Consider the following 21,051-nt stretch of genomic DNA (forward strand, 5'->3'; position numbering starts at 1 on the left):
TGTCTCCCTCTCCCCATCCCCCTCTCTCCCCCCCCTGTCTCCCTCTCCCCCTCCCCCCTCCCCTGTCTGCAGGAGGTCAGTCTACAGCAGGGAGGACGCACCGCGGGGGGCAGCTGGTGTTCGGACCACCTAGTTCCATAAATCAGCCACGTGCATGCTCCTGGACGTGCACGCACCTGGATGTGCACGCTCCTGGACCTGCACGCTCCTGGACCTGTACGCTCCTGGAGCTGCATGCTTGAGACAGGTACCCATGTGCAAACACACACACTGTTGCATGCTCAGGGACCAGACTATAAAGGATTACAACAGGCTCCACACACACACACACACACACACACACACACACACACACACACACACACACACACACACACACACACACACACACACACACACACACACACACACACACACACACACACACACACACACACACACTCACTGATGCATGTACTTGCAAATATTCCTAATACGCCACAGGCGGATTATAGCACACACACACACACACACACACACACACACACATAGAATTAACAAGCACACACATGCACACACACGCACACAAACACACACACATAGTCTTATAGGTCTGTGCACGTGGACCTCCTAGACAGCCCTTGCAGCCGATTGGCTGGCTGGAACTAAACACTAGCGGGTGATGACATCACCACTACCATATCCCTGGCGTGACCTCGCTGGGCTGACGACAGTTAGCTCGTAGCCAAAGAACCAGTTTACTGGTGGCTGAATTTGAGTTAGCTCATAGCGGTATAAAGAGTTAGCTCATAGCAGTATAAAGAGCTAGCTCATAGGGGCACAAAGAGTTAGCTAATAGCGTTATAAAGAGTTAGCTCATAGCATTATAAAGAGTTAGCTCATAGCGGTATAAAGAGTGAGCTCATAGCATTATAAAGAGTTAGTTCATAGCGGTATAAAGAGTTAGCTCATAGCATTATAAAGAGTTAGCTCATAGCGGTATAAAGAGTAAGCTCATAGCGGTATAAAGAGTTAGCTCATTACATAATGAAGATTAAGCTCATAGCGGTATAAAGGGTTAGCTCATCGTGGTATAAAGAGTTAGCTCATAGCAGTATAAAGAGTTAGCTGATAGCAGTTCAAGATTTAGCTCATAGCGGTATAAAGAGTTATCTCAAAGCGGTATATAGAGTTAGCTCATAGCAGTATAAAGAGTTAGATGGTAGCAAACACACACCCACACACACACACACACACACACTAGCACACGCATAGACACGCACACACACAGATACTCAGAAAATTAAAACACACAACGCATCCACACACCCTTACACACACACTCACACGTGTTTGGCTCCATCTTGTGGGGGGGAGGATAAACGCAGTGTCGGACTGGCTGGATCTCCGCAGCTTCCGTAGATCCTCACAACACGACAACATGGCTGACTGGGGTCGGGGTAAGTCTTGACACGTCAGCCAACTCATAGATTTATGTTAAAATAATGATTGTATGATTAAAGTCAACACTGCTGTATCAATCTTATTGAGTGCAGTAGACGGTTCAGATGTAAAACAGGACGACTAACAATATACTGTGTAGTTCGTACACTAATAGTGAACTAATTAACCACTATCACTAAGTCGAGCAGCCATGAAAGAATCCTGCCTGTTTACTTCAGGGTTTAGTGTTCAAGTTTGTATCCGAGGGTAGACGAGAGTTCAGCTCACTATGATCAGTCTTTATCAGTTCAGCTCACTATGATCAGTGTTTGTCATTTCAGCTCACTAACGATCAGTGTTTTATCAGTTCAGCTCACTATGATCAGTGTTCAGCTCACTAATGCTCAGTGTTTATCAGTTGAACTCAGTATGATCAATGATTATCAGTTCAGCTCACTAATGAGGAGTTTTAAATGCAGGACATGGAGCAGTTGATGACATATTGGATGCCGAGAACAAACTTCTGGCGGAGAACCTGGCGAGCAAAGTGTCCCGTCTGAAGTCGGTACGTGAGGAGCACAGTTGACTGGATATCAATACAGTTAGGAGATCTATTGATTGGTTAGCAATTATTGATAATAATAATAATAATGATTAGCAGTTTTTAGCTAATACTTCTCTAAATGGCGATGGCGATGAGGCTTTGCCTTACTCAGATTATTCATATTTGTATTAATTGGCATAAAATGTACAAGCCTGTATGCATTTTTTAACTCATGTCCTTTAACAAATACAAATTGTCCCTGGGTGTTCCTGAAAGTGTTTGTTGTGTTTTGTGGAAGCTGGCCTATGACATCGACAAGGACGCAGAGGACCAGAACATGTACATCGATGGCATGGTGAGATCTTCTCAAGATGATTTTATATTATTTATAAAATTGTGTGTTATGTATGTATGTTCCACGACTACTGTGAATGTGAAGCGTCTCCAACTTCCTGTGTTGTGCGTCCTTGAGCTCTGACTTCCTGTGTTTTGCGTCTTTAGGACTCTGACTTCCTATGTTGTGCGTCCTCAGGACTCTGATTTCCTGAGTGCGACGGGATTGCTGACGGGCAGCGTGAAGCGCTTCTCCACCATGCTGCGCTCCAGCCGGGACAACCGCAAGATCATGTGCTACATGTCGGGGGGGCTGGTGGCGCTCTTCTTCCTGCTCTACTACCTCGTCTCCCGCCTACAGAGATGAGCACCACCGCTCCGACCCCACCCTCCACCAACATTCCACCCCCGTACCCCTAGTCCAGACCCAGACCGACACCCCATAAGCCAGACCCAAACCCAGACCCGGTACCCCAAGCCGTGACCCTTTACCCCAAGCCCAGTCCCGGTACCCAGACCCCGAACCCCGTGCCCAAAGCCCAGACCCGTAGTCCAGACCTGGCACCCCAGTCCAGACCCCCCTACCCCTAGGCCGAGCCTGGTACCCCTAGTCCGGACCTGGTACCTCTAGTCCAGGCCTGGTACCCCTGCTTCAGACCAGCCGGGAGGCCTCTCATCTGGGAGAATCATCACCAGGACTTCAGTTTACAACCCCACCATCCTGTCACAATAATGAAGTTGTTGATGAACTCCAGAGAGATACTAGAGTCTGAAGATCAGAACCTTTACCAGGGCGTACTGGGCGACCCACAGCGGAGCCACTGGGCGGACTGGAGCCTTCCACAGCTCCCTCATCGACCCCCGGTCTGATGGGGCAGATGAGGTCCAGTCCCAGTGAGGCCTCACCGCCCCCCCTCTTCTGGTGTTTCAGGAGTCTCAGTTGTATGAGAGCTCTGTGCACACATGTATTAGTGGTGATGGGATTGTGTTGCCTGGGGAGAAATGTGTTTATCCTTTTAACTCTAATAATGTATATAGACTTTGGTTTTGGGATGGGGACATTTTTGTGAAAAGTAGCAAGTGATAAAGAAGCTTGAGGATTCAGTTGAGTATCAGGATTATATGGCATGGTTGAAATAAACATTATGTTAGTAACATTAAATAAAGTGCGGCTTTTTAAGGAGAGATGTGCTCTACTGCTCATCAACCCTCAACCCTGTTCACATCAGACATTCCTTCTGTCATGAGGCTAGAGTGGTTTTCCGATGCCGATACCAGTATAGAAAATTCCTCAGATTCCGCCTAAAATGCAGTATCGGGTATCGGCGAGTATGCAAGTCTATGCGCCGATCCGATACCATCACGTGACTCATTTATTACACAGGCAGAGAACATCACATATTCACTACAGTGATGTGATTCTTTCGTTAACGGTCGGAGGCGGAAAGTCTGAATGGAAAAAGCGTAATCTCCAACCTACTGTTCGAGCTAAGTCGGAAAACATGTATGCTTACGCTTAACTGGAAGAATAGGAATGTATCATATAATAATAGATTCTAAATGTATATGATAAGAACAAGTGCTATTAGTAGTGCAGTGGGATGTAGGATGGGTTCCTGCAGTGTGGGTGGGAATCGAGAACCGGTTCCTACTCAGAACCGGTTCCAACAATTCTATCGGAATCATACGCCTCCAACGTTATCGATTCTTCACCACGTTTTCCGGTTTACGCAAAATTTTTGCGACGACCCTGCGCGCGCCGACAACCTTAAAACAACAAGGCAGCATCGTGGAGACAGTAGGAAGCGATCGCAAGTCTGGTTCCATTTCACCAAACGCAAAGAAAATTCTGCCGTATGTAATCAGTGCAAATCTATCATTTCGTGTAAGGGTGCAAACACCAGCAACATGCTAAAGCATTTGTCTACCAAGCATGGAATTAAGTCCCAAGAATGCCATGTGTTCAAAAGCCTGCATACGAGTCAAACAAGCTCTACTATGTCCTCCGTTGACAACGGTAACGTTCACATTACATATCCTGCATTAGCAGCCCACTGTCGCCTTGCAACTGCAGTTTTTATAGTAGTAGTGTCGTAGTTTTTATTAATAATGCCGACCTATACAAATTTCATGCATTTTAGATGATCGCTCTCAGGCAGCTGGCCCCTCGACATCGGCTCAAGTTACCCCTTTCACTCCCAGAAAAGGCAGATATGGTTATATTCTTGCATAAGAATATATGTTCACTATTTTGTTTACTTTTTATAATCCTTCCTAGAAAAGTTTTAAACTTTAATTTAATGACGTTTGGTTTAAGCTTACAGTTATATCTAAAACATGTATATAAAAGTATAGTGTTAAATCATAATTTAGCATGTTCAATTGTAAGTGTCTTCCTATTTTTTTTATTACTTATTTATTGTCAGTCTTACTTATTTAGACTATATTTTCTTGTTTCTTGTTCTTGTGTTAGTATGTAGAAAATAAAATGGTTACTTTTGGTGCAGAAGACTGTAGAACTCTTTTTTTTGCCACTCAATGAACTACTCAGGAATCGGTAAGAGAATTGATAAGGAATTGGATCGATGGGCAGAATCGACAATGGCATTGATATTCATAAAAACGTATCAATTCCCACCCCTTGTGATGTAGGGTTGGTTCCAGCAGTGTGATGTAGGGTGGGTTCCTTCAGTGTGATGTAAGGTGGGTTCCTGCAGTTTGATGTCGGTTGAAAGTAATACATCTTCACTCTTCTGCTCAACTTAGGAGTGAATAACGTCTGCTCACGTGCATTGGCTGTTACACCCTAAAGTGTGCCTGTGTAACGCAAACTGAAGTTTAGTTCCTACCTAATGATGCAAACTCAATATTGATTACTGATTAAATACATAAATATAAACAAAAACATATTAAATAATGACATAAACAATATTTATGGCAGTGAGAGTAGTGATGTGTACTGGTGGACCGACCATATACTGGGAGTGCTGGGTGACATGTGATCCACTAATTAATAAAGGAAACATTAATTCTGTTGAGCCTGATGCTTAATTCCATCTAGTTGTTATTCAGTTTAACAGAAGATAGGATGTTAATGATGATGATGAATGATGGAGAACAGGACAGGACAGGCTGACCCTGGACAAAGAGCAGTTAAAATACAGAAGAACAAAGAGGTGCAAAGAACTGGAAGCAGTATAGTTTTGCCTTTTCACTAAATCCAATTAATGATAATATTCTTCTTAAACCTGTAATTAGTTTAACAGGTTTAAGAAGCTATACTTCTGAGGTTTAGTAACAGTTAAATATAGGTATAAAAGGATGCACCAGATCTTGCCAGATCCTAACGCAAGGAAACCCTGATGCTGACTATTTGAGAAAATATAATTCCTAAATAATAGTATATATACCGGTTTTATAGTAATAGGATCATTATTTGCAGAATAAAATTATCTACATTTTATTGTTAATTCTTCTTAATTTATTATATTCGTCCCTGGAAAATGACGGCCACCAAAATTATTTCATGTTGCCGAATGAAATCCTCACTTGCTGTGGTTTAAGCTCCTCAACAGCGCTGTAAGGGGGTGGGTGAGTACTGGCGGTATAGGCTACTGTACTGGGGCTGAACTCCCTCTCGGGGTTCCCCTCGCTCGCTAACCATGGACATCGCTAACCCCCCCCCCCCCCCACCACCCCCACTGAGCTCGTGCACGCCACTCGGGTGACGAGCGTCCAGTAACCGTTCTGATTCGCGCTCGCTCGTTTTCTTTCGGTCATTTCCGGTGCACCTCTTTCCTGTGCGCAGTGCATGAAAAATATAATATTCTGAGTCGCCATTTATAGACTTGATGAAGCCAGCAAAGTGTCTCTAAATGTAATATTCTAACCGTATAATCCCCTTTAACAATAACCTCGTACGTCATCGTCAGCGGGATCGGTTAGAACAGGTGAGGATAGGTTCGGATAGGTTCGGCTCCAGTCGTGCGTCGGCGGGTAAGGAATGGATGAAGAAACCGAAGCCGAGTCGGCGACGAAGGCACTCGGACCCGAGTCGTCCGACACCGAGTCGGAGGCCGAAGTGAGCGTGACGCTGCTCGGCGGCGCGGAGAGCCTCGACCTGGGAGCCGTGGCGCTGCCGAACGAGGAGGCGGCAGAGGCGGCGTTCGGAGGCAAGACGTCCGGTCACACAACCGGGAAAACACAACTAGGATGGTTAACACAACGAGGATGGTGTAAACACAACTAGGATGGTGTGAAAACAACTAGGATGGTGTAAACACAACTAGGATGGTGTGAAAACAACTAGGATGGTGTAAACACAACCAGGATGTTGTAAACACTACTAGGATGATGTAAACAACTAGGATTGTGTAAACACTACCAGGATGGTGTAAAAACTAGTATTATGATGTAAACATTACTAGGATGGTGTAAAGTACTAGGATCATGTTGACACTACTTGGACAGTGTAAACACTAGTATGATGAAGTTAACACTACTAGGATGTTGTAAACTACTAGGATGGTGTAAACACTAGGGATGGAGTAAACACTACTAGGATAGTGTAAACCCTGCTTGAATAGTGTACATATTACCACTAGGATGGTTAACACTACTCTGATGGTGTAAACTACTAGAAAGGGTTCAACACTACTAGGGATGGTGTAAACACTACTACGATGGTGTAAACACTATTCAAATTGTGTAAACACTATGATGTAAACACTGCTAGAATAGTGTCAACTAATAGGATTGTGTAAACTACTTGATGGTATTAAGACTACTAGGATAGTGTAAACAATACTAGGAAGGTGTAAACAACTAGGATGGTTCAAACACTACTAGGATGGCGTAAACACTACTATGGTTAGGTTGACTATAGGCTGCTACTATGCTAGCGTGCTACTATGTGAGGCTGCTACTATGCTAGGGTGCTACTATGCTAGTGTTATGCTATGCTAGGGTGCTGCTATGCTAGTGTTTTTCTGTGCTAGGGTGCTGCTATGCTAGGGTGCTACTATGCTAGGGTGCTGCTATGCTAGGGTGCTGCTATGCTAGGTTGCTGCTATCCTAGGGTGATGCTATGCTAGGGGTGCTGTTATGCTAGATGGCTGCTATGCTAGGGTGAATTTAGCAGTCTGGTGAGTGAATTCTCCAAATGGTTTTCATCACCATTCCAAAAGTTAAACACAGAAAAATAAAAGGTAATCACACACACACATGTGTATATAGATGTTTATGTACGTATATGTCTCCCCAGAGGTAACCACGGTAACAGTGGGTGATGTACAGTCGTCGTCGGAGACGGTTTTCACCACGACGGGGAGCCTTCCAGAACACGTGTTTGTGAGTTCATACAATAATCTGTTATGATATACGATCATATGTTCACACTGTACATTACATAATTATACACTATACATTATGTCTTTTAATATATCATAGTATATAATGTAATATATATCAATGGGAATGTAGATTAGAATAGATTATAATGTTATATAATATATTCTAATCTCTTATATATTTTAACGGAGAATATAATATATTATTAAACATAATATGTAAAATAATTATATATATTTGAATGGAGAATGCATCAGATAATATATTATAATGTTTAATATAATGTATTATATCTCAAATATATAATCAAATGACTGATATATTTTAATGTAGAATATCATATATTATAAATACTATATTTGAATGAAGAATATCATATATTATTATGAAGAATATCATATTATAATTAATTTATATTTCAATGTAGAATGTTAAGTATTTCAATGTAGAATCTCATATTATAACGTAGAATCTCATATATTTGAATGTAGAATTGCATCTCTTTTAATGTAGTATCTCATATGTTTGAATGTAGAATCTCATATATTATAACGTAGAATATCATATATTTTAACATAGAGTCTCATATATTATAACTTAGTCTTTTCTATTAAAATGCATGGTACATTTGAGCGTAGAGTGTGCTATGTTCTGATGTAGAGCGTGGTAACTGATGGGCGTGTGTGCAGAGCGGGCGGACCACCCTGCAGCTGGCCGAGGGGCTGGGCTCCCAGAAGGCCACCCTCATCGTGGTCCACGCAGATGGCAGCATCGTGGAGGCTGCTGGGCTCAAGGGCGCTGCGGCAGCACTGGCCTCCGGTATATAGATACATAGATCTATAGATCGACACTATAGAAATAAATACATAGATCTCTCTATGCATAGATAGAAAGATAGATAGATAGATAGATCTCTCTCTATCTCTCTATCTATCTATCTATCTATCTATCTATCTATCTATCTATCTATCTATCTCTCTATCTCTCTATCTATCTATCTATCTATCTATCTATCTATCTATCTATCTATCTATCTATCTATCTATCTATCTATCTATCTATCTATCTATCTATCTATCTATCTATCTATCTATCTCTGTATATATATATATATATACAGTGTATAAAGTATAGTCCAGTTTTACAGTACAGGCCAGTGTATCCAGTGTGTACAGTATAGTCCAGTGTAGTACTCTGTAGTCCAGTGTGTACAGTGTGCTGTCTGTACAGTATTATCCAGTGTAGTACTGTGTAGTCCAGTGTGTACAGTGTGCTGTGTGTCCAGTGTATCCAGTGTAGTACTGTGTAGTCCAGTGTGTACAGTGTGCTGTGTATCCAGTGTAGTACTGTGTAGTCCAGTGTGTACAGTGTATCCAGTGTAGTACTGTGTAGTCCAGTGTGTACAGTGTATCCAGTGTAGTACTGTGTAGTCCAGTGTGTACAGTGTGCTGTGTATCCAGTGTAGAACTGTGTAGTCCAGTGTGTACAGTGTGTACAGTGTATCCAGTGTAGTCCAGTGTGTACAGTGTGCTGTGTGTCCAGTGTATCCAGTGTAGTACTGTGTAGTCCAGTGTGTACAGTGTGCTGTGTGTCCAGCGGGCGGCCAGGGGGCCGTGCTGGCGGTGGCGTCGGAGAAGGACGGCGGCTCCAAGTACAACTGGGACCCCTCAGTGTTCAACAGCCAGCTGCCGGTCCGCTGCAGGAACACCAGCGGGGTGCTGCACAAGAGCCGTCTGGGCTCCGGTGAGCTGACACACACACACAGAGACACGCGCACACACACACACACACACACACACACACACACACACACACACACACACACACACACACACACACACACACACACACACACACACACACACACACACACACACACACACACACACACACACACACACACTGGGTCTGGGTCTGGGTCAACATGTGTGTCTGTGTCCAGGGGGCAAAGGTCGCTGCATCAAACACAACAACAAGTGGTTCACGCCCACCGAGTTCGAGGGCATGGCCGGCCGCGCCAGCAGCAAGGACTGGAAGAGGAGCATCCGCTACGCCGGGAGACCGCTGCAGTGCCTCATCCAGGTAGCCTAGCAACACCGCCTCCCGGCGCCTAGCAACGCCTAGCCCTTAATGCTAGTATGTTAGCCCTCTTAATGCTGGTATTATGGTAGTTTGTTGGTAGTATTAATGGTAATATTATAGTAGTATTAATGGTAGTATTATAGTAGTATTAATGGTAGTATTATAGTGGTATCATAGTCGTATTATAGTCGTATCATGGTAGTATAGCAGTATCATAATAGTTTTAATGGTAGTATTAATGGTAGCATTATAGTACTATTATAGTAGCATTATAGTACTATTAATGGAAGTATTAGTAGTATCAATGGTAGTATTACAGTTGTATTAATCGTAGTATTATAGTTGCATTAAAGTAGTATTTATAGTAGTTTAATAGTAGTATTAATGGTAGTATTATAGTAATAATAATGGTAGTATTATAGTAGTGTTAATGGTAGTATTATAGTTTCATTATAGTAGCATTATGGTAGTATTAGGGTAGCATTAATAGTAGTGTTATGGTAGTATTATAGTAGTATTAATGGTAGTACTATAGTAGTATTAATGTTAGTATTATAGTAGTATTAATGGTAGTACTATGTTGTATTAAAGCTGCTGTTTATCTTCCAGGAGAGGATCCTTAACCCCCACGCAGCCTCCTGTACATGCTCTGCCTGCTGTGACGACCTCAACCTGGTACCGCTCTATTACTGTAGCTCTATGTCTCTCAACCTGGAACCTCTATTACTGTAGCTCTATGTTTCTCACCCTGGTGCCTCTATAACTGCAGCTCTATGTCTCTTACCCTGGTACCACTATTACTGTAGCTCTCTCACCTCTCTCTCTCTCTCTCTCTCTCTCTCTCTCTCTCGCTCTCCCTCATTCTAGTCTTTGAAGGAAGGAGATTCGTTGGAAAGTGAAAACATCAGCATGGTAAACAAGCAGCCATTCATACTCCTACTGACGACACAAACACTATACACACACACACACACACACACACACACACACACACACACACACACACACACACACACACACACACACACACACACACACACACACACACACACACACACACACACAAACGTTTAATTTTCTCTCCCTGCATGTCCCTGTCTGTCTGCATGTCTCCCTGCCTGTCCTGTCTCCCTATGTGCCTGTCTCCCTGCGTGCCTGTCTCCATGCCTGTCTCCCTGTGTGGTGCAGACTGGCCCGGTGAGACTCTTCGTCCCCTACAAGAGGAGGAAGAAGGACTCTGACTCCTCGGAGAAGAAGGAAGACCTTTCACCCAAGAACATCACGCTGACCCCGGGGGCAACCTGTACGGGCACATACACACACACACGCACACACACTATACACACACACACACACACACAGATACACACTCACACAGACTCAAACACTCTCACACACTCACAGATACAGGCACACAGATACACGCACAAACACACACACACACAGATTGGTTGTCATTGGATGTTTTTAAATGTGAGTCACCTGATTGGCCGTCTGTCCTCCAGTCACGGTGTCTCCGTCGGGACAGATCACCACCTCTGGAACTTTGACCTTCGACCCCCCCACCCCGTCAGAGAGCCCCGCCCCCAGTGACGTCTTCACCACCACCACAGGTGAGAGGGGTTAGACAGTACAGGGACAGGTCATTAAGGAGCAGGAAGGGGTTAGACAGTACAGGGACAGGTCATTAAGGAGCAGGTAGGGGTTAGACAGTACAGGGACAGGTCATTAAGGAGCAGGTAGGGGTTAGACAGTACAGAGACGGGTCATTAAGGAGCAGGTAGGGGTTAGACAGTACAGAGACAGGTCATTAAGGAGCAGGTAGGGGTTAGACAGTACAGAGAAAGGTCATTAAGTAGTATTAACACCCCCCCCCCCCCCTCCTCCCCACAGTGCTGAGCTCCCTCCCCGCAGCGGTAACCTTGACGACGCCCCCCCCTCCAGTCCAAAGTGTCTGCCCCTCCCTCCCCAGGGGGGCTGGTCAACGGCCTAGAGGTCATGACCTCTCTGGTGCCTGGCGACGGCGAGGTCACCATGGCGACGGGGGCGGGGCCGGGGCTGGGCGACGCCCCAAGGGGCCCTTGGCTCTACCTGGAGCAGCTGGCTGACACGTTGCTTGGCAACGCCCAGCAGCTGAAAGCTCTGATAGGGCAGGCCAAGCAGGAGGCCGGCCAATCAGAGCACTTTGCCTCCGGTCACCTGACCAGGAAGGAAGTCAGCCAGGTACAACCATATCCTTTGGCGGTTTCCCAAAGTGAAGGCTGCAGCTTTGCTAGAGCACTTCTGTGCTAGTCGCGTCCTATGGAGATGGGGTGTGCTGGCTAGAGTGCTGCATAGCGTTTGTAGCGCTCAGAGTTTGGAACGACTTGCTAGTGTGGAAGTGCTTCCGCTTCCGCTTTTTAATATTGCTCCAGTGGTAAATATTTTAATATTTTAATTGTCTAAATTGTTATTTGCGACAGTAGTTTGTTTAAACACCAACTACTTACATATTAAAACAAATCAATCCATGCAAAATATAAATATAGCCTGTCATTACGTTGCAAAAACGTTTGAAAAAAATCGCATAGGTACATCCTTTGCGTTTACATGATTGATCTATAACAAGCAATGCGGCAAAAAATATTTCTGAAAACGTTCAAATAACTTCACTTGTGTAAAGCAATGTGTATCGCTTTCCATACACGTGAACACAGGATTGTGGGTATTTTGGCTCGTTGATGATCCATCGATGCATCCTTGAAAAATCTCTGAATTCTCAAAAATAAAGGACGCAAAAAGGGCTTGAATTTCCGAGTGTTCTCAACATTCTGGCGTTACAATTGGCGTTCTATGACGTAGCGTCCTTAAAAAGGCGGCCGTTGGGCATGCTTCCTTCACATTGGGAAACAGCAAGTATTTTTTATTTTTTTTATCTATACATATATATATATAACGACCTGTGTGTGTGTGTGTGTGTGTGTGTAGTTCCAGAGTGTTTCATTCCAGACGAACGATCCAGAGACCAAGAGAAGCTCCGACCTCACAGAGATCACCATCAATGTAAACACACACACACTCTCACACACACACACACACACACACACACACACACACACACACACACACACACACACACACACACACACACACACACACACACACACACACACACACACACACACACACACACACACAGCTAGACAGAGCTGGGCAGGTCTGTCTGTCTGAAAAAAAAGATACAACATAAGACACATCTAGCATTCAGACAGACAAGGTTGTGGGCATACAGGCAGACAGACAGACAGACAGGCAGACAGACATACAGAGGTAGGGTCATTCCTGGGCTTATGCTGTGCCTGTAGGATGTGTTCATAGCAGCAGGACCTCTGTCCGCTGATCCCAGGTCTGCAGGGAGCAAACAACCTCTTTGTTGTCACGTTAACAATTATAATGATGATGATGATGATGATGATGATGTTGATGATGATGCCCCCTACAGCAGATGTGTGTGAACTGCGGCCGCACGGCCATGAGTGAGTGCGCCGGCTGTCACAAGGTCAACTACTGCTCCACCTTCTGCCAGAAGAAGGTACGGGCGTGCACACACACACACACACACACACACACACACACACACACACACACACACACACACACACACACACACACACACACACACACACACAGGCACACAGGCACACACACACAGGCACACAGGCACACACACACACAAAGGCACACAGGCACACACACACACAAAGGCACACACACACACACAGGGACACAGGCAAACACACACACACACACACACACACACACACACACACACACAGGGACACAGGCACCCACAGATACAAGCACGCACACACACACAAACAGAGACAAAGGCACACACACACACACACGTGTGTCCCCAGGCTGAACTAGTTGGTTTATATTTTTGGTTAAGTTGAGTTAAGTTGTGATATTGATCGAAGTAGTCATAATAATGTCTGTTTTGTTAAGTTTCTAATCATATTTGGTTTACTTGTTGTTAACCACATATGCTAACGTGTTGCTAGGACTGGAAGGAGCACCAGAACAGCTGCCAGCCGGGAGCCGCTCTGCCCCTGGAGGACGACCCCCTGGCCAGCATAGAGATCACCAAGGTCCTGGTGTAGCCCCCACCTGGACCAGGTCCCCAGCAGAGACCCCCAAGACTCCCCCGAGGGACCCAGCAGACCCAGGAGGGCCCCCCCCAGGAACCCCCTTGAGGAGCGTTCTCCTCTTCGTCATTCCTTCATCGTCTGAAGGGGTCCCTCCCAACCCGGCTGGATCCCTGGACCAGCTCCATTCCAGGGGGTCTGGACCAGCTCCGGGGGGTCTGGGGTGTCCAGTCAGACCTTCATGTTTACACTGGGCATTAAAAGACTCATTTAACGTAATGAACCGTGGGTCTGACGCCGTGACGCAACCAGCATGAACTAAAGCAACCATTCAGCGTTCCTCACCACATCTCACAGCCTGGCTGATGTTTTAGTTCATCTCTTTTAATTGTGCTTTTCGTTTTTCCCAGAGTGTGTATCCTGGACCTCCGTGTTGATCAGAGTAGTCCTGATACATCAATAAAGAGTGTGTACTGTTTGTGCTGTCTCTGAAAGACTCTAGAAAACAGAACTCTATTTCAGACAGAAGATGTTTAGCTGGCTGTGGTTATGGTAGTCCTCGCTGCGGGGGGGTCAAGGTCTAAGAGGTTAACCCGGTCTCGTCCTAGAGCCCCAAAGAACGACAACACAACACTTTTCATCAAAAAAAGTTTATTCCACAAAGATGGATTTCAAACGCTGCGACTTTGTACAAACAAGTTTCTAATCCTCCGCGGATCCTGGAGGCTGAGCAGATCCAGGGTTCAGGTTCCTCCAGAACCAACAAAGAGCCGGACCCAGGCAGACCGGGTCATGTCTGTGGTTCTATGAAAGGTTCTGCTACAGACCTGGTCCCCCTGGACCCACTACAGGTCCCTGGTCAGACCCGGGTATTGCATAGAGCTGGTCAGACCTGGTCCCTGGTCAGACCTGGTCCTGAGTCAGACCTGGTCCCTGGTCAGACCTGGTCCTGAGTCAGACCTGGTCCTGGTCAGACCTGGTCCTGGTCAGACCTGGTCCTGGTCAAACCTGGTCCTGGTCAGACCTGGTCCCTGGTCAGACCTGGTCCCTGGTCAGACCTGGTCCTGAGTCAGACCTGGTCCCTGAGTCAGACCTGGTCCCTGGTCAGACCTGGTCCTGGCTACATGCAGCACCTGTGGAAACACTTCTTGAAGAACTTCCTGAACTCGGTGTTGAAGACGGTGTAGATGACGGGGTTGAGGGCGCTGTTGACGTAGCCCAGCCACGTCACCACGCTCATCAGGCCGGGAGGGACGTAGCAGGTGGAGCAGCGGGCTCGCATGGTGTGCACCACAAAGAACGGGGTCCAGCAGAACAGGAAGGTTCCTGGGGGAAAAGGAGGAGGGGGGGGGGGGTCTTGATCACAACTCACAGCCTGATGGTTTGATGGTAAAGAGTTTATCCTGGACCGCGTGTTGCACGGTCCTGATACGAGGGGTCAGTAAAGAGTGTGAACTGTCTGTTGTCTCTGAAAGACTCCTTTAGAAAACAACGTTATTCTAGATAGGAAGATGTGGAGCTACGTCGCTGCAGGAGATGAGTCTCATCTAAGATACACTCATTAACGAATGAATCACACCCACTCAGGGACAGCATCATGTTGTCATGGTGATGGACACACCCAGGTGGTCTGCTAGCTCTGCTTGTGGGTTGGAGGTCCTAGATTTAAACGTGGGCTGGTCTCATCGTGTGTATAAAAAAGGGTTAATTGATTAAGTTGATTAATCCACCCATTGATTAAAGGTCTGGGATGGAAGGAGAAAGGCATTGTTGGTAACCGCTGACGCCATTGACACAGTTCACCTGGTGAACGGAACACTCCAGAAGGTTAATCTAGAAACATCCACAGAGGCACCGTCTGGAGTCTGGAGCCTCCACCCTCCACCGGCAACCTTCAAAAATAGAAGAGGCAAGAGTCGTAAACGAAGTGCCGGTTTGGGGTCGGTTCCGGGCCGCGACCGTATCCAGTGGAATAGCCTACATTGACTGATGGTTAATATTATTTTCGGCAACCGTTTTACTGCTGTGGCGATTCCGTGCCGGTTCTGGTGGAAATCCGCAAGGAAAAGTCCAATGCATTGGCTATTGTGTACGACAATAAACGATCTTGTATCTTGTATCTAAAGCATGGACCTCTTATACAGTGGCAGACAGCTCTCAGAAATGCTGAGATCAGCTCTGTACCACACATGATGTGTGATGGAAAAATCCATGTTATTTTCCTTTCATCATGTAAGCTCTGTCTCCTATTCCTTGCACTGTCTAGCCACCCTACCTGTTCCTAGCGTTATTTAAAGTTAACCTTTGTGCCTGGCGTACACCGGTCACGGGGGAGCAGAGATCCAATTATGCATTCTTCTACTTGATGAGAACACAGGAGACTCTGTCCTTCAGATTAACATTATTTGATTTGGACAATGTGGGGTCTAATAGTGGTGACTCCTCAGTTGGACCATTTAACCCCCCTTGATCACCCTAAGTCAGCGAAAAGGCACACCATACAAATGGCAGTTAGAAACAGAATGTGAAAATACAATTTTCCCATTTCAAATAACTTCATATTAATTAAGAAACACTCCAAAAATATTCTCAACGTTTAGTAGCATTTACTGTTGGTGTGCGTTAGTGCCGGTATTATCGGTGTCTGAATCCTTCTGTTGTTCAGTTGTAAACGAGACTGAGGTGTTGTGCGTTGAGCAATCAGTGTGCAACAGCTTAGAGCAACCATCACTGCACCCACTCAGAAGAGAGTCCTGCATGGCAACATGGAACACCAGGCCATGCGTCATCATCATCATCATCATCCTCATTATCCTCATCCTCTGCAGAACTTCACAATAACGGGCTACAACACCACGACCCCCCCCTGGTTTCTGTGTTGGGAGCCAACTCATGTCCCCTTGGTGGAGTGTGGGGTGTAGCACGGAGCTCGCTACAAATACATACTGCTCTCACAGAGGGACTGTCGTGGAAATATCAATCGTAACTATAAGATACAATTATTCACTAATTATATCAACCTTGTTTATATTTGGCCTTTATTTTCCAGGAAGGTCCCATGGAAATATAATATCTTGTTTTCAAGGGAGTCCTGGCCACTTATATAATTACTAGTCAATTAAAAAATGAATTGTACACATACTCCCTGTATCTAGAAAGCCCTGCCTTCCTCTCTCTGACTGAGAGGTGACAGTCGGCTTTGCCACGGTGGCCCTGAAGTCTGATACTGCCGCCATGTAAATCCACTGACTCCTTATTGTGTCGATTCCTTTAACCGCCTTGCAGCCTTGCAGACCTGTCCACTCCACCCATAGTGCATTGCACTACCTTGGTCTTTCCCACCAATCCTAACCTCTCCACGATGGTCACCCCCCCTCACCCTGGTTTCCTTTGCATTAACCCTCGATGTGAACGTTCCGCTATAAGAATCGTGTCCACCCATCGTCTCACTGAATGTATTCCTGAAGACTTTGCTGCCTGTCTCTTCCTATGATGACGCTCTAAACTTAAATCGAATATTGAGCTGGCCGAAGTGTCCTAAAAACAAGTTATTCTTCATCAGGGAGGCTGAGTTCTCCGGACCGTCGGGGGGGCTTCAGCCCAGTCTCCTCTCTCTGTCTGAAGCTGGTGTCAGTTTGAGGACCTGAGGGACTTACTGTCATGCAGGGTGTTCTTAATAACTTTAACAGACTCATTAGCCAACACGCTAGAGCGAGCCACCTGCCAATCAGCCCGGGCTCAACACCTCCCTGGACCAATCAGAGCGCCCCTGCCAGGGGCCCGGCGGCGGCCCTGGGGGCGGGCCCCAGGGGGGTGGGGCTCTGAGGGCGGCCGCTAAGTGGATTGGGGATCAGCAGCTGAAGGAGCGGCCTCGCCCTGCCCTGCGCGCTATTAATAGAACGACCTCCTGAACTCTACCGAAAGCCTCCAGCATAGGGGGGGGGTCCACTCAGACCCCCCCTCACCGACCACCACGGGCAGCACCCTCATGGCCTTGTATTCATTATTGATAGGTTATTGATAGGTTATCGGTTCTGACTCACCGACCACCACGGGCAGCACCCTCATGGTCTTGTATTCATTATTGGTAGGTTATTGATAGGTTATTGATAGGTTATCGGTTCTGACTCACCGACCACCACGGGCAGCACCCTCATGGCCTTGTATTCATTATTGATAGGTTATTGATAGGTTATTGATAGGTTATCGGTTCTGACTCACCGACCACCACGGGCAGCACCCTCATGGCCTTGCGCTCGCGCCCGTTGATCTTGGCCCTCTTCTTCTTGTTGGGGTCGGCGGCGAGGCGGACCTGGGAGAGGGTCCCGGCCGGCCCCGCCCTGAGGTCGGCGGAGGGCCGGCGCAGCCCCGCCTCCTCGCCCTCGGGGGGGTCACGCTCTATGAAGGGGGGCAGCGGGGGCGGCAGCGAGGCCAGCGGCGGCAGGGTGGCGGCGGCCTCCTGCAGCCTCCTGCAGGCCTGGATGCTGCTCCTCAGCTTGAGGCGGCGCGCCTCCTCCCACTGCCGCAGGCCGCGGAACATGGCGCAGTACAGCAGCAGCATGATGGGGCAGGGGATGAAGAAGGAGCAGACGGAGGAGTACAGCACGTAGTCGTCGTTCTCCAGCTTGCACTCGCTGGGGTCGCGGCCCGGCACGTCGTTGACCCCGAACATGACGGGCGAGGCCACGGCGAGGGCCAGCAGCCAGGTGGCGGCCAGCAGCCCCGTCTGCCGCTGGTCCACGTGCCGCCGGTTGTAGTTGAGCGGCACGGACACGGCGATGAACCTGCGGGGTCACACGACGCCGTGGTTACCCGGGGTTTCCCTGGAGAGGCCACAGGGCGCCACCGGTACCCACCCCCAGACCAGTCCTAACTACAGGGGAACAGGCTAACTCCCTGCCAACATGCTATGCTACGTCTATTACAAACATGCGACCTCCACTGACTCCATGCTAACATGCTATGCTAAGTCCATTATTAACATGCTTCCTCCATGCTATCATGCTATGCTAAGTCCATATCTAACATGCTTCCTCTATGCTATCATGCTATGCTAAGTCCATTACTAACATGCTACCTCCATGCTGGCCCCACTGACCTGTCGACGCTGATGGCGCAGAGGTTGAAGATGGAGGCGGTGCACAGCAACACGTCCATCGTCATCAGCCCGTCACACACCCCCATGTCCAGGGACCACAGCCCCCCCTGGAACTACACAAACATACGCACACGCACAAACACACGCACACACACACACACACACGCGCGCTCAGTGGTCTCCTGCTGACTCTCAGCTCGTTAATGATTCTCTCTCTTTCTCTTCTTCATCAGGGACAGCCCCCCCCCCCCCCCACCTACACCTGGCTCACTGGGTGTTTGTTTTGGTTTGTCAATTGGGGGTGGGGGGGGGGGGGGGGGGGGGGCTTTTGCCGTGGGAATAGAACGTTGGGGTCTTGGGGTGAAGCTTTGTCTCCCGTCTGCAGGCCAATCAGAGGAGGGGACACGGTTTGTTTGTTCAGAGCTTTTTGTATTTTCACTCAACAAAGACTCATCAACGTGACAGCAATGGGTAGCTATGATGCTATGTTAGCACTGGGTATCTATGATGCTATGTTAGCACTGGGTATCTATGATGCTATTTTAGCACTGGGTATCTATGATGCTATGTTAACGTATGATGGGGTTAGTTCGCGAGGTCAGAGATTAGGGTTAGTTCAAGAGGTCAGAGGTTAGGGTTAGTTTGAGAGGTCAGAGGTTAGGGCTAGTTCGGATGGTCAGGTAGAAACAGCTTGAGAAGTTTCTTAAGAGACTTTTTTTTTTACGTTTTGCAGAGTAAAGAGCTGTCTCACATCTGACCAGCAGACAGGCTGCAGAGTAGAGACCTGTCTCACATCTGACCAGCAGACAGGCTGCAGAGTAGAGACCTGTCTCACATCTGACCAGCAGACAGGCTGCAGAGTAAAGACCTGTCTCACGTCTGACCAGCAGACAGGCTGCAGAGTAAACACCAGTCTCACGCTACAGACAGGCTGCAGAGTAAGGACCTGTCGCTCGCTACGGATAGGCTGCACAGTAAAGACCTGTCTCACGCTAGGAGGGTTAACTGTCATTCACACGTCATCAGTTATAGATATGAACGTTCTGGCGCGTCTTGCTCACCTCGGAGTACACGAAGAGCGGCAGCACGAGCACCGCCAGCATGAGGTCGGCCACCGCCAGGCTCACGATGAAGTAGTTGGTGGTGGTCTTCAGGGCCTTCTCCATGTGCACGCTTACGCACACCAGCACGTTCCCACACACCGTCACCACGATCAGCAGCACCCCAAACAGGAGCGCTGGCCAGTCGTGCGGGGCCCCGGGGGTGCCCGGGCCCAGGCCGGAGGAAGCCCCGGGTTCCGGGTCCGGGAAGGAGGAGAAGTTGGCGGGCATCGCCTCGGAGCCCGTGCGGTCCCAAGACGCGTCATGTAGGCATGTCTCCGGGGGGTGCTCCTCCAGGGGGGGGGTTAAAGGTTAAAGCGCATGTTCGGCTTTTCGAGGGCGAGAACAAAAGTCCAGTGCGCCGCGCGCTGTCCTTCATTACGCGCGACCCCGCTGTACAACGCGCGCCCGTTGCGCGCGTGTTCCGGGCTTTATCGCCGGACCGTTACGTCACCAGACCAAACAAAACCAGTTCATTAAAGAGCCGTTCCTCCGCAGGAAGTTTGGGTTTCACCACCAAGTGTTTACTGAACTAAAGTACAAGTCGAGGCGGAGCGCGCGGAGGAGAAAGGCGATTAGCCAGAGCAGCTCCTCCCCCTAAAGCCGCTTACACCTGGGCGCGAGACCGGAGCCCGCGTGCTGCAGGTGAGCACAGCAGGGGAGCTCTGTCCCCGCCGGGCGGGAGTCTGACCGGAGGAGGGGCTTCACGGTGTCCCCGGTGGTTCTGATCCTCTGACTCCCTCACCTGACCATGCGGACACCTGAGCAAGTGCTGCAGCTCATTGATAACGACGCGCTGGTTTACTTTGTGATGACGTCATTAGGACTTAAACTGAAGAGTTTGTGTTCAATAATATTAGCCAACATGTCTTCTTCCTCCTCCTCCTCCTCCTCCTCCGCCTCCTCCTCCTCCTCCTCCTCCTCATCCACCTCCTCCAGCTCCTCCTCTTCTTCCTCCTCCACCTCCTCCTCCTGCTCCTCTTCCTCCTCCTGCTC

General features: G+C 47.7%; 3 protein-coding genes across 3 annotated transcripts; 2 read left to right on the forward strand and 1 right to left on the reverse strand.

The window, feature by feature from the left end:
- Positions 1-1,320: 1,320 nt before the first annotated feature.
- Positions 1,321-3,520, forward strand: bet1l (Bet1 golgi vesicular membrane trafficking protein-like). Its single transcript, XM_030365316.1, has 4 exons — positions 1,321-1,439; positions 1,902-1,987; positions 2,265-2,321; positions 2,499-3,520. Exons 1-4 carry the CDS (start codon positions 1,421-1,423, stop codon positions 2,664-2,666), a joined length of 330 nt encoding a protein of 109 aa, XP_030221176.1. The 5' UTR covers positions 1,321-1,420; the 3' UTR covers positions 2,667-3,520.
- Positions 3,521-6,055: 2,535 nt separating this feature from the next.
- Positions 6,056-14,335, forward strand: deaf1 (DEAF1 transcription factor). Its single transcript, XM_030365277.1, is given in 14 exon segments — positions 6,056-6,471; positions 7,563-7,648; positions 8,338-8,467; positions 9,245-9,391; positions 9,591-9,730; positions 10,340-10,405; positions 10,598-10,642; positions 10,919-11,033; positions 11,236-11,343; positions 11,624-11,655; positions 11,657-11,953; positions 12,698-12,772; positions 13,212-13,301; positions 13,774-14,335. Coding segments are annotated over 14 exon segments (1,599 nt in total). The 5' UTR covers positions 6,056-6,302; the 3' UTR covers positions 13,873-14,335.
- A 542-nt stretch (positions 14,336-14,877) lies between these two features.
- On the reverse strand, positions 14,878-20,638 carry drd4a (dopamine receptor D4a). The gene is made up of 4 exons (XM_030365291.1): positions 20,017-20,638; positions 18,956-19,068; positions 18,079-18,641; positions 14,878-15,183 (listed from the first exon to the last, which is right to left on the reverse strand). The coding sequence occupies exons 1-4, from the start codon at positions 20,284-20,286 to the stop codon at positions 14,978-14,980; spliced, it is 1,152 nt and encodes a 383-aa protein (XP_030221151.1). The 5' UTR covers positions 20,287-20,638; the 3' UTR covers positions 14,878-14,977.
- Between the last annotated feature and the right edge of the window lie 413 nt (positions 20,639-21,051).

This window comes from Gadus morhua, chromosome 9 (genome assembly GCF_902167405.1).
Source record: "Gadus morhua chromosome 9, gadMor3.0, whole genome shotgun sequence".
In the NCBI taxonomy this organism is placed as follows: domain Eukaryota; kingdom Metazoa; phylum Chordata; class Actinopteri; order Gadiformes; family Gadidae; genus Gadus; species Gadus morhua.

Bases quoted from the DNA above. Each gene is read 5' to 3' on its own strand.
- bet1l (XM_030365316.1), top strand. The intron at 1,988-2,264 runs GTACGTGAGGAG...GTTTTGTGGAAG, and splicing joins AAGTGTCCCGTCTGAAGTCG to CTGGCCTATGACATCGACAA. The intron at 2,322-2,498 runs GTGAGATCTTCT...GTGCGTCCTCAG, and splicing joins ACATGTACATCGATGGCATG to GACTCTGATTTCCTGAGTGC.
- drd4a (XM_030365291.1), bottom strand. From the start codon at position 20,286: ATGCCCGCCAACTTCTCCTCCTTCCCGGACCCGGAACCCGGGGCTTCC. The intron at 18,642-18,955 runs GTCAGTGGGGCC...GTGACCCCGCAG, and splicing joins TGCGCCATCAGCGTCGACAG to GTTCATCGCCGTGTCCGTGC. The intron at 15,184-18,078 runs GTGAGTCAGAAC...CTTTTCCCCCAG, and splicing joins GGTGCTGCCCGTGGTGGTCG to GAACCTTCCTGTTCTGCTGG.